Source organism: Symphalangus syndactylus, chromosome 5, assembly GCF_028878055.3.
Source record: "Symphalangus syndactylus isolate Jambi chromosome 5, NHGRI_mSymSyn1-v2.1_pri, whole genome shotgun sequence".
NCBI classification, from domain to species: Eukaryota; Metazoa; Chordata; class Mammalia; order Primates; family Hylobatidae; genus Symphalangus; species Symphalangus syndactylus.
In genome coordinates this window covers 17595361-17608218 of record NC_072427.2, presented here as the reverse complement: position 1 = coordinate 17608218, position 12858 = coordinate 17595361, and the positions used below count along the sequence as shown (strand labels likewise).

Genomic DNA, 12858 nt, shown 5'->3' with positions numbered 1-12858 from the left:
TATATTTTTTAATTAGCTGGGCATGGTGGCACATGCCTTTGGTCCCAGCTACTTGGGAAGCTAAGGTGGGAGGATCACTTAAGCCCAGGAAGTTGAGACTGCAGTGAGCCATGGTCGTGCCACTGCACTCCAGCCTGGGTGACAGAGTGAGACCCTGTCTCAAAAAAAAAAAAAAAAAAAAGCAAGATATTTAAGTTATATTCAAGATCAACTTTTAAAATACAAAAGATTTGAAATAGTACAAATAATGATAGCACACGTTATAATCTTTTTTTTTTTTAAAGATGGAGTCTCACACTGTCACCCAGGCTGGAGTGCAGTGGCACGATCTCCCCTCACTGCAAGCTCCACCTCCTGGGTTCAAGCGATTCTCCTGCCTCAGCCTCCAGAGTAGCTGGGATTACAGGCACCCACCACCATGCCTGCCTAATTTTTTGTATATTTAGTAGACAGGGTTTCACTATGTTGGCCAGGCTGGTCTTGAACTCCTGACCTTCTGACCCACCCGCCTCGGCCTCCCAAAGTGCTGGGATTACAAGTGTGAGCCACCGTGCCTGGCGTATACTTTTTAATTTAATTATTTTATCTTAAAAGCAAATTAGGGCTGGTAAATATGCTTTAATAATCCTTCTCTCACTTGTGTAAGAGACAACCAGAAGGTCAGTGTATCTACTCAGGTCTGTTCATCTTCATTGATCCCAGGTCTTTGCAACATGCAGAGCACCCATTGAATTGAGAAATTTTATCTGTATTTCTTTTTTTTTTTTTTTTTTTTTTTTGAGACGGAGTCTCACTCTGTCGCCCAGGCTGGAGTGCAGTGGCTCAATCTCAGCTCACTGCAAGCTCCACCTCCCGGGTTCACGCCATTCTCCTGCCTCAGCCTCTCCGAGTAGCTGGGACTACAGGTGCCCGCCACCATGCCCAGCTAATTTTTTTGTATTTTTAGTAGAGACGGAGTTTCACCGTGGTCTCGATCTCCTGACCTCGTGATCCACCCGCCTCGGCCTCCCAAAGTGCTGGGATTACAAGCGTGAGCCACCGCGCCCGGCCATATCTGTATTTCTTAAGAGGTTTCCCCCATCCTTGCCCAGGAAAGTTATGTCCAGAGTCACCACATACAGCTGCACAAGTGTGCACTGAACAACTTGAGGAGTTCTATTCATATTGTAGTCTTTATTCTTTATGAGTGGCAACCCTTTTAGTTCAGTATCATTTGAGTTTTAGCACCTGCATCGCTCTTCATTCAGCATTTTTTATGAGCAAATAAACTCTCACTCACTTGGAGGTCCTGGGCTCTGACCTAGGCAAAAGCTGGACAAGATCTTTTCAAGGTAGAGGCCTGAGGTCTCCAGTTCAGACAACCACGTGATGCTTTGCAACTATCTCTACTCCCCTGGCCTTTATCAGGGGCTCTCAGTTATTTTCTCTCCCAAGTTAGAGATATTGCTGGAGGGCCTTGTTCAGGAACAAACCAGCCCTTTTGGTTATAGCAGTGAGAAGAGGACCCTGAGAATCCTGATGCTCCCCAGAGTCCCTGCTCAGTGATGATGAGTGAGCCCTGGGTGGCTGTAGCAGCAATGGTAAGGAGGTGCTGACAGTCCAGGACTCCGGTGTCTCTCTCCCTCCATGTGGGGCAGAAGCCAACTTCCAGTCTCATTTCCTGACTCCTCCATCTCTTCCACTCTGTCTCCCCAACACCCAGGTTGGGCAAGTCACCTCACTTGTTTTCTTTTTGTTCTTTCTTTCTTTTCTGTTTTGTTTTTACATCTCAAACATGTTAAAGAATTCACATGTTTTCTCACCTGTAAATGGCATAGTGATGTCTTGCCACCTGGCCACTGGAAGGATAATGATGGAGAATGTGTGTGAGTCAGCACTTGGCTCACAGGAGCTTCTTGATAGTTATTGGTTTCCTCCTTTTCCTCTCTTTCTCTATGAAGCCTGCCCATTGCCCAAAGCCCTTCCCTCCCTCCACTTGCAAGCTCCTTATCCAGGATCCATCACTCTGCATTCACAGGAGGGCCCAGCCCAACTCCTCTATCAGTTCCAGAAGGCATGAGATGTCCTAATTGCCCTTCTCAGAAAGAGGTGGGCCATGCAGGGCCAGCATGGCTCTTACAGCCAGAGCAAGAGGAGATGAGGCACCACAGGCCAAAATAGCTAATAAGAAAGCCCCACACCGGTCAGCTGGCCTTCTGCCCACTGCTGAAGATGCTGACTCAGCCTCTCCAAACTACCCTGACTGCAAACACAGGTTTTCTGATTTTCAGGATTGTGGACCTTCTTTCCCTCCTCATCTGTAAATCCAGGGCCATGAAAAAAAATTTCTGAGCTCCGGAATTTGTTCCTTCAGTCCCCACAGCCTTCTCAGATTTTGTGCCCTGGTCAAACACAGAAAGAAAGCAATGCTACCCCTCACCCTGACTTGGGCAGCCTGGGAGCAGGTTTTGTGCGATCAGCCTCTGGGACAACTGGATGCCCCCCAGCCTGACCTCCACTGGAGCGTCTTTCCTTTCCTGCCCTTTCTCCCATGGGCAGCCAGAGGCCCCAGGGTTGATGTTTTACTCTTCTCCCCAGAGGCCACTCCCGTTCCCTGCTCTGTACAACTGCTTTAGCACCTACATTTGCTTAATTCCCCTTGCCCAGTGCTTCCCATCTCCCATAATGACGCTAATGGACAAAAGAGAACATGCAGGAGAGCCGCCCCCAGCTTCCGCCCTGCCGACTGGCCTGACCTATTGCTGCTACTGCTGCTGCTGGGAATCCTGGGGCATGCTGGGAACCCAAGTGCATGCTGGGATTTCAGTCTGTTCCTCCATGCATTTTGGGTTTGCTTGAAACAGTTCCAACTTGGAACTGTTGGTTCTAGTCTATGGTGTGCACTCCCTGAGATGAAGTTAAAGACTTCATGGGAAGAAAGAGATGCCCAACCACTGGAGATTAGGGGCTTCATGGGATGAGCAAGATGCCTGAGAGCTGGGGATTTTCAGGCCACCTGTTGCACAAATCCGCCTCTGGCCTAGAAGATGTCTACTATGCACCAGCATAAGGACTCAGAGGAAACCGCTTTTACCATCTCATCAGAAGGTTGACTTTAAGGTCTGGTCTGCTCTTATGGGAAGCAAGAACTAAGTCTTGGCACATGTTTAGGACTCTGAGATCCTATTCCCACCACAGGGCTTCGCTGTCCTGCAGAGCCCACCCACAGACATGTCGTTGGATCTGGAAGGTTGTGTGAACACAGCTGCACATACTGAGGCTCAGTATCTTCAAACCAATGTCATGGTGCCCCATAGCCAGTGGAACCCACTCATTGCAGAATTTTACTGATCTCCTGGCAAGAGGAGCTTCATAATACCATTTGTCATGTTCCCAGGGGAGGAAATCAAGTGGGGGGATAAAACGGCAGGAACCTTTGAAGTACAAACACAAATAAAAGCAGAAGAGAACCCCCAGGTCTTCTGGTTTCTCAGCAAGATGCAGAAAGACCAGATTAGGAGATTTAGTTCTCACCTTGGCTAATTCATGAAAATTTGAGGCAGTGGCCAATGACTTACCAATTCAAGTACCACAGAGAAGTTTGATCAGAAAGGATATCTCAGGACCAGAAGAACAGAAGAGAAGAAGAGCCTATCTGAAAAGAGGCAGAGGATGGGGATGTGCCTGTATCCCAGACTGGTGCCAGTGCTGTTGTGCGGCCACTTGGTAACCACCTCTGTAGCTCTGAATGCTTGACTCCCACTGGCCAGGATGGAGTCCCACTAGAAATTGTGTCTCCCTGGAGATAGCCACCTTCTGGGGCCTGAAGCTGAAAGGAGATTATATGGGGAGATGTTGGACAGAGTTTCCATCCCTCTCCCGAGAGAAAGATTCAGGCTTCATTTTTATAAGATATTCTAAAATCATATCTACTGAAGACAAAGATGTCTGCAGCCCAAGAAGTCTGATGGGTCTCACGCGAACATCCCATGCTGCCATTTTCATATGGATCTACACTCTTCAGACCATTTTGAGGTCATTCATTCTAGGCCCACACAGCCTTGCCCTCTTTCTCTGGGTCATAACTACAAACGAAGCCAGGAAAAGAAAGACCTCTAACCAAGCTTCAAGAACTTGACTTCAGTTTCCTTGCTCACCGCCATGTTCATAACCACTTCAGAATCCATGGTCTCTCAAAATAGTCACAAGAGAAGGCATCTTGGAGAAACTCTATGTTCACTGTCACAAAAGGCATTTGGCTTTAGACATATCAGATCTCTTCAAACCACTGGGAAATCTGGCTCCAATGCTCCAAGTTTACCAATCAAGAATCACACACGCCCAAGGAAACCCTTGTCTGGATCTTTGCTTCAGCACTCCAAGATGGCAGCAGCAGCAGCAGCAGCAGCAACAGTTCTCAGGAAAACCAGCCAGTTCCCTCCCAGGGGTCTGGAGAGCAGCAGGACTGGCCACTCAAAAGGAGGCCACAGTGCTTGTGAGGCTGGAGTTGCCGGCAGGAGTCCTAATGGCGGCCCTTGGTTTCTTGCAGACATTGATGAGTGCCTCTCAAGCCCTTGTCTGAATGGAGCCACCTGCGTGGATGCCATCGACTCTTTCACATGCTTATGCCTTCCCAGCTACGGAGGGGACCTGTGTGAGATTGGTACGGCCGTCTCGGCTTCAGCTAATGTTACTAACTGCTGCACCCCCTCCTCCTCCCTCATCTTTCCCTCCTAACAACAGGCTCCAGGCCCTGGCTGGGTCCCCCAAGGTCCATCTGGAGAGCCATTTCAGGGGCCACAACTGAAAAGTCTGCCCCACTGATTCCCACTCTTTTTCTTGCTCTCCTCCTTGAAAACCCTTTTCTGGAGCACTGGCTGATCTGACTTTCTCCAGGGCTTCCAGACCTACTGATGCCACCACTGAGGTTGGTGTATGGTTCAGACTAAGAGGACAGGGCTGATTCTGAACACTTGTCTTGAAGGAAGCTATGGGGTGGGAGTAATTGGTTCTCATTCCAGATGACAGCCACGGATCTTCTCAGTGTGGTCATGGGCATGGGACCTTTGTGGTTCCTTCATGGCCCTGGGAGGCACTGTGCCACATTGGCCAAGCTGCCTTTCTCTTCTCCTGGGGCAAGAGCTGTGGTTGGTCTGCCTGAGATCTCCCATGTCACCGGCATGCTCAAGTCATGCATGAGCAAGGACTGCTGCATGTCACCTTCTTCTCATCACTATTGTGACAGCTGCCATGACAATGCCATGCCAGCCTATGCTTCCTTTCTCCCTCCCTTGTGCAAGGCAAAGGGTGGCCAGAGAGAACAGAACTGTGTTACAAGGGGAAGGAGCTGAGTTACCTCTCTTGGGCTTTGCCAACCTCTCCATTTCTGCACCACTTCTACCAAAAGAAGCTGTGCACCAGGAACCCTCCCAGGGACAGACTGAACCCTCAGCTCTCTCACCTTTGGTGCTTCCTAGTCTCCCCACCAGCCTCCTGGGTCTCAGGGGTTACCCAGCTCAGAAAAGGGGAGACGAGACCTTTGGGTGCTTGTCTCAATGGCCCAGACAAAACTGGAAGTGTGTAGGGGCTTAAAATCCTTTTCAATGAACTCTCAAGTTGGATACCCAGAAACTTCCAGAAAGCAGCTGAAACTCCTGGGAAGTCTCCCTTTGGTCCTAAGCAGTGTGGGGAGGTAGTTTTGGGTTTCATATTCCTTTGAGGCACTGCCAAGGTTACAGACTGGTAGAGGAACTTAAGGCTTTTGGGGAAAAAAAAGGCCTGGATACTCCTACTCCTTTGCAGCCTCCCACCCTCCATCCTCACCCCAAGACCCCAAGAAATTGGTATGTGGGGTCTTGGCTGGGGTGGAAGCAGAGACTACAAGGATTTTCTCCCCAGGATACTACAACATTTGCCACAGGGTAGAAGAGTCTGGGACTTCCATGCCGACAACAGCTGTTTGGTTCCAGACTGGAAAAGTGGGCTCTGCTGGAATGGAGGCAGGACCCTCACAGGGCTCTGTACCCTGATGAGGCAGAGAGATGGTGACAGAGCCACCCAGCTCGGCCCTGGGCCTGGGGGCCTAGCTAAGCAGGGCTGCATCTCCTCTCCCATTCCAATCCTGAGTCCTCACCACTCCACGGTGCCTCCTGCCTTGGCTCTGTCCCTGCTACCTCTTCCAGCCTCCCTGGAATTGTTTCTGTTTCCTAAGAACCTTCAGCCTGCACCACCCTGCCCTCCCATACCCACCTCCCAGAGAAGCTGCACCCTCCAGCTCTGCCTGCCCAGCTCAGCCCTTAGCCACTGAAGGGGCCAAAAACTGACCCCCTAAGTCAGCCCTAAGATGATATCTCTGGCCTCTTCAGAGTGCTAAGCTAGTCTGAAGCCTCTCCACCTCTTTCCGGACTGCAGACTCTCCCCTTGGGGAAGGCATTCATAGCTGAGGCACCAGAGGCCTCTGCTCCTACAGTTCTGCTCTTTCTTCTCAGGCTGCTGACCCCCTGTTCTGCTCTCCCTCCACTGTCCCCAACTGTCTCTCCCCCACTTTGCCAAGCATCCACCCCTTCAGCCTAAGACTTCTTCCCCTCGGGTACTGGTCCTTCCATTCCAGGACAGCCAGACTATGGTGGCACCCAATCAGGGAGACCACCATGTAGCCTGAGGGGTTTGTGGCCCTCCACCTGGGAGATCCCAGGGGAAGAAGGAAGAAGGGGGGCCTTGGAATTCACTCTCTCACACACTGTGCTGGCAGATGTTTAACAACCAGCTCTCATAGAGGAGAAAGGAGCCCTGATTGTAGCATCTGCCAATTCCTGAGGTGTAAATGCTTCCACCAAGGCCAGTTTAAAGCTATCAACATGATGTCACTGAAGGCGAGGTTGGGAGGAGACACTAAGAATGAGCTCTCTCAAAGCTGAGTGAGCCAGCTCAGCATGGCTCTGCTTGTCCCCTAGGCTGTCCAAGAACTCCAAGCCAGCCCCTTCTCCAGACTGAGAACCCATTACAAATTTAGGTTTGTGAGGAGAGAAGCTCCTCCCCTCTTCCCATTCACCCCCAAAATAAAAAGCCAGGGCCCCTAGATCCCAGACCCCCCGTGGGCTATCTGACCCCCGCAAGAGGCAGGCACAGTGTGCTTAACTAAAGCCACCTCTGATCGACAGCCTTAGAGCTCTGAGTCTTCTCTGGACCCCAAGCAGACTTATTTCTGCTCCTCTCTTCCCACCCGAGGTTCTGCAGGAAGGAAGCTGCCAGCTCCGCTCCATGCCCCAGCGCTACCCGCTCCCACTGCCTCCACACACTTTCCCACAGCTCCACTCCCTCTCCCCTGGAGCCCCTCAGAGCCCCAGAACCATGTTTTGCCTAAATCTCAAGACCCACCTTCCCACCTCTTTTTAACTGGGCTGCTGACCTCTGCCGGCCCACCAGAGCAGGCATCAAAAGGAGGAAAGCTTGGGAGAGGGTGAGGGGGGAGGGCATGGCATCAGGGAAGGAAAGGGCCCCTGGCATTTTCCAGAGTGGAAGCATGTGCAGAGACTCCCAGGGACCAGACCAGTTTCCAACCTGAACCCCTCCAGCTGTGCCTCTCCCTTCCCTTGAGGGCACAGCATTGAAGGTGGGGTGAATGCAGGAACCTATGCCATAAGACTGGCAGCATCTGCCATCCCCTGGTGGCCTCTGCCCCTCCCTTCAAGCCCCTGACCTGTGTTGCAGACCAGGAGGTATGTGAGGAGGGCTGGAACAAGTACCAGGGCCACTGTTACCGCCACTTCCCGGACCGCGAGACCTGGGTGGATGCTGAGCGCCGGTGTCGGGAGCAGCAGTCACACCTGAGCAGCATTGTCACCCCCGAGGAGCAGGAGTTTGTCAACAGTGAGTGCGATGGGGCCTCTGGAGCCTGAGAGAAGAGTGGCGGTGTAGGCAAAGGGCCTCACCTTTCAGAAGGCAGCAGACTTGGGCCTCGTGAGACTGCAGGACAGGGACCTGGGGGAGGGGGAACAGTGTTCCCGCAGTCTGAGCTCCCAGAGAGAAGACAGCGGTCTTTGGGGCCAGTAGCTCTGGCTGCACCCAGGGCAGACCCATTGCCAGCCAGAGTCAGCCCAAGACTAAGCTATGGCTGTCACCTGTCCATGCCAGCTTGGAGAGGTGGCCCAAAGTGCACTCCAAGCATGCACGTGCTGAGCCTCTTGTGAGGACCTGAGAAGCAGGTGGCTTGTTCCTAGGAGCCCACCCACCTCCTTCCCTCCTCCATCCCCTCTGCCTCCATGAGCTCAAGTTTCTCAGATACCCTCAGGGTGTCCAGTGTGAGGCCTGACATCCTCACCCTTTCCTCAGACAATGCCCAAGACTACCAGTGGATCGGCCTGAACGACAGGACCATTGAAGGGGACTTCCGCTGGTCAGATGGACACCCCATGGTGAGTTCTGCTTTAGGCACAGCTGGTGGCCCAGAGGACAGGGAGTGGGATAAAGACCCCTGGAGAGAGATGCATTCACACCCCATGCAGACACTCACTTACCAGCTGCTGGACCGGGAGTCCTTGAGGGCAGGGATTGTCTCCTTCATCTCTGCCTCTGGAACCCAGCCTGGGGCTGGACAGATTGAGCTAATGACGGCATGAGGCAAGGGAAGGAGCCAGGAAGGAAATGAAGGAATAACAGCCACCACCATGAGTATACGGAAGCTTTAGAGAGGTTTCTTGCCCACATTGGACTCGAGTCTACTCAAGGAGACAGAAAGCAACATAGATGCCAAGTGAATGGTACGGGCACCCAGTGATTATCTTTGTCCTGAAGCACAACTGGAAGGATAAGCTTTGGGAGGACTTCTTGGTGGGCAGAAGCTGGACTTAAGAGCCGTGTTCCTACCATCCATCCCTACCCAATGTGGTCAGCCCTGGTTGGCCCTTCTGGATAAGAGGAGTGGAATCAGCTCATGTACAGTGCCTGTGAGTCCTGGGGGTTCTGAGCTCCTGCAAAGGACCCGAGCCAGGCTGTGTGACTGATTCCCTAGAGGGCCACCGGGTTCCATGGCCCCTAGAACAGCCCTGACCAGACTCCCAGCAGCCTTTGTGCTGCTATCAGATGAGCCTGAAGTTGGGGCTAAAAGAGAAAGGCGACGATGAGGAGGCTCCATGGGGAAGACAGTCGGAGCAGGCCAACCCGCACTGTCCTGCCCTCTCCTTACTCCTTCCCCACTCCCACCCACAGCAATTTGAGAACTGGCGCCCCAACCAGCCTGACAACTTCTTTGCCGCTGGAGAGGACTGTGTGGTGATGATCTGGCACGAGAAGGGCGAGTGGAATGATGTTCCTTGCAATTACCACCTCCCCTTCACGTGTAAAAAGGGCACAGGTAAGCTGGCGCCTGGGAGGGGTCCGGGGAGGATAGGATCAAGATCTCCAGCTACCGGTGAGGCTCTTGCTGTGTGGCCTGGGGTGAGTCCCTTGTCTTCTGGCTGCTGGTGTCTCCTCACCTGTCCAAAAAGCAGACTGGAGCTGACCTGGGGGTCCCTCCTAGCACCAGCATCCCAGGGCCAATGGCAAGGGCAAGCTCGCTGCCAGGGACCGTTTGCAGGGACAGCGAGCACAGGAAGGTCACAGGCTAGAAGACAGGACCCCCACTCCACACTCCACACAGTCCCTTGGATAGCAGCAGCAGAGTTACCCACAGGGGCCCCCAGGTTGGGAGCCTCCCTGTCTTTGGGATTCCCAAGGCCATCAATCACAGAGTCACAGTTGTCAGGCCTCGATCCCTTGGCTTTCAGTCTGTGGACATTGAGGTGCTGGTAGGATGCGCCCCACTGCCCCTGCTCACCACCTTGCATCCCCCATGCCTCCTTTCAGTCTCATTTTCCCCTGAACTGGATGTTTTCATCAAGAAGCCTGAGTCTGCCTGGCTCTCGCCCTCCACACCTTTCTACCTCCCTTTCATCTTCTCTTCATCCGTTTAAAGACCACCCCGTTTGTATTCCCTTCCTGCTGTTCCAAATTGTTGAGGAACCCGGATGTTAGAGCCAGCAGCTTCCAGATTCTTAGCACTGCATGAAAACGTCCAGGGCTCACTGTCAGGTGTTGAGGCTGTGTCCCCCATAGTGCCTGGGGTCACAACCAGCATAGGTCATCCCAGGAGACCCTATGAGCCCCTTTATAAAGGGTTTTTGCCCCTCAGTGGCGTGCGGAGAGCCCCCTGTGGTGGAACATGCCAGGACCTTCGGGCAGAAGAAGGACCGGTATGAGATCAATTCTCTGGTGCGGTACCAGTGCATGGAGGGGTTTGTCCAGCGCCACATGCCCACCATCCGGTGCCAGCCCAGCGGGCACTGGGAGGAGCCTCGGATCACCTGCACAGACCGTGAGCATCACCCCGGCCACCCTCGCTGAGCACAGGGTTAGATTCTGCCAGCACACCCTTCCCCCCGTCCCCTCTCCTGGGGACCCTGCACCATCCACAGGGTTGAGCAAGGGAGGGGAGGTCAGGGGGCTCAGTCACAAATAGCTGACCGCTGCCCCTAGAAGGGTCACGTACTTGTCCCAGGAGAGGGCTCACTTGGAGGATGAAGGAGGAAAAAGCCAGAAAGTCCAAGAAAAATCAGAATCGGGAAAGCTGATAAAGCCTCAGGCGCCTCACTGAGTCCTGGTTTCCACCAGGGAGAGAGGGTAGACTGGGGAGAGCCTAGGCTCGCCCCACTTTCTTTCCAGGTCCACTGATATCTTTCCATCTCCCTTTTGCCCTAGCCACCACCTACAAACGCAGACTACAGAAGCGGAGCTCACGGCACCCTCGGAGGAGCCGCCCCAGCACGGCCCACTGAGAAGAGCTTCCAGGACGCACCCAGGACGCTGAGCCCAGGAGCCTGCCAGGCTGACGTGCATCCCACCCAGATGGTGTCCTCTTCTTGTCGATTTTTGTCATATAAGGAATCCCATTAAAGAAGGAAAAAAAATAAATCCCACATTGTGTATGCACCCACTCACCCCTCCAAATCAGCAAAACCGCATCTAATTTGTCCGCCGAATGCCAAAGCAAAGCAAACTTATTATAACCCGTGGACTGAGTTTAGAGACATTTCTTCAATTTCCCATCGTGCCTTTCCAGGGACCAGTGCAGGGACAGGGGGAGAAGGGGAGGGGTTAAGTTAAATAAAGAAGATTATTTTTGTTTCCTGACTTTATCCAAGAGCAGTGCAATCGTTGGTTATTTCACCTCCAGGGAAAGCTAGGGAGGAGGGAGGAGGGCTCCAAAGGAGCTGGAAGGGGCAGAGGCCTGGGAGCATGAAGAACTCGGAACCGCAGCTGAATGTATTGGATGAGAAGGAGCCAGGAGGGCTACACCATCTGTATGAGAGAAAAGCCTTGGGGGAGAGGGGTGGGTTCCTGCCTCCTGCCGAGGGTAAGCCGGCAGGGGAGAGCCATCAGAGGGACCTCTGCTGCCTGGGAGTTGGGTTCCCTCCAAGAGTCCCTCTTCCAGTAGTGTCCTCTCTCTCACCTGGGTCTGCCACCCTAGCAGGTGGCAACTCGGCAGGGCTGCTGGGGGCACTTCCTGCCCAGTGGGGGGTGCCACCCAACCTTCTCCCCTCCCCACCCCCACCCCCGGGACCGTGCAGGCACCAGGGTTCCGTGCACCTATTTATATTTTTGAAAACTGAAGATTATAATATTATAATAATAATAAAGACATTGGAAGAGATCTATCTCTTTTCTTTTCCCTTTTTTAATTTAAGAAGAAGGCAACCATGACCCGGAGTCTCCCAAAGGGGCTCTTAGGAATGGTGGCAGTGGAGACAGGTTTTGATCAAATGATCTCAAATTGGTGCGACTCTGTGACTCTGGTCTGTTCAGAGCGCCTAGGACAGTCACATCTGGTGTGCTTTATTTTTCCTAGGGTCCCAATGTGTGTGGTAGATGATCTGCATGTAAGCACGTGTGATATGTCTGTACGTGTGTGCACCTGGCTGTGCCTGTCACATGTGTGACGTGTGTCAGTCAGTGGGTGCCATATGGATTTACAAGTGGGCACTGTCAAAGAACAACTCAAGCAAGACATCTGGTCACCCAGCATGCTTTGGTTCTTTATGATCACACTGCTCTGGTGGGTTGGTAGACTGAGTTCCAAGAACAGAGGCAAAAATCAGGATTTATAAGAAGGGAAGGAAAAAACAAACTGCAGACAGTCTGGGAACAGTGAATCTTGCTTACACATTTTCAAGGTAAACTGCTTGCCAGCTACTAGCAAAAAGGTCTGGGCATTCTGCCCTTAAGTACACTACAGAGACCGGGCACAGTGGCTCACGCCTGGAATCCCAACACTTTGGAAGGCCGAGGCCAGTGGATCACAAGGTCAAGAATTCAAGACCAGCCTGGCCAACATGATGAAACCCTGTCTCTACTAAAAAAATACAAAAATTGGCCAGGCATGGCGGCATGCACCTGTAATCCCAGCTACTCGGGAGGCTGAGGCAGGAGAATTGCTTGAACCCGGGAGGTGGAGGTTGCAGTGAGCCGTGAGCCAAGATTGCACCACTGCACTCCAGCCTGGGCGACAGAGCAAGACTGTCTTAAAAAAAAAAAAAAAAAAAAAAAAAAAAAAAAAAAAAAATTGGTACACTGTAGAATAGCAATGAAAACAATTCCAGTTGCTTACGGATTCCCCTGACAAACCTTGAGAGTTGAGCCCACACAGGCATGCCAGGCAGTGTCCTTCCACCAGTGCCACCTCCTCGGACGCCTCCCTCATCACAGTTGCTGGACATGCCATTGAGTCTTTGTGAATGTGTGTGTGTTGGTTCCTGCAGGTCAGTGTGAATTCTTGGGTCCTGGTATCTTTTCAGGCACGGGCGTGTGTACAGTTGCTTGTTTGTAGACACACACTTGCATCTCTAC

The 12858-nt window shown here is 52.4% G+C and overlaps 1 protein-coding gene across 2 annotated transcripts in view; it reads left to right on the top strand.

The window, feature by feature from the left end:
• ACAN (aggrecan) overlaps positions 1–11150 on the top strand; it is a 70861-nt gene extending 59711 nt beyond the window's left edge. Inside the window, exons 15-20 of one of the 2 annotated variants that reach the window (XM_055277287.2) lie at positions 4529–4642; positions 7690–7848; positions 8311–8393; positions 9187–9331; positions 10148–10330; positions 10714–11150. In XM_055277287.2, the coding sequence (XP_055133262.2) occupies positions 4529–4642; positions 7690–7848; positions 8311–8393; positions 9187–9331; positions 10148–10330; positions 10714–10790 (761 nt within the window). In that variant the 3' untranslated portion in view covers positions 10791–11150. The remainder of the gene's footprint in view (positions 1–4528; positions 4643–7689; positions 7849–8310; positions 8394–9186; positions 9332–10147; positions 10331–10713) is intronic. The other variant, XM_063638570.1, reaches the window with a different exon arrangement.
• The last annotated feature ends 1708 nt before the right edge of the window (positions 11151–12858 follow it).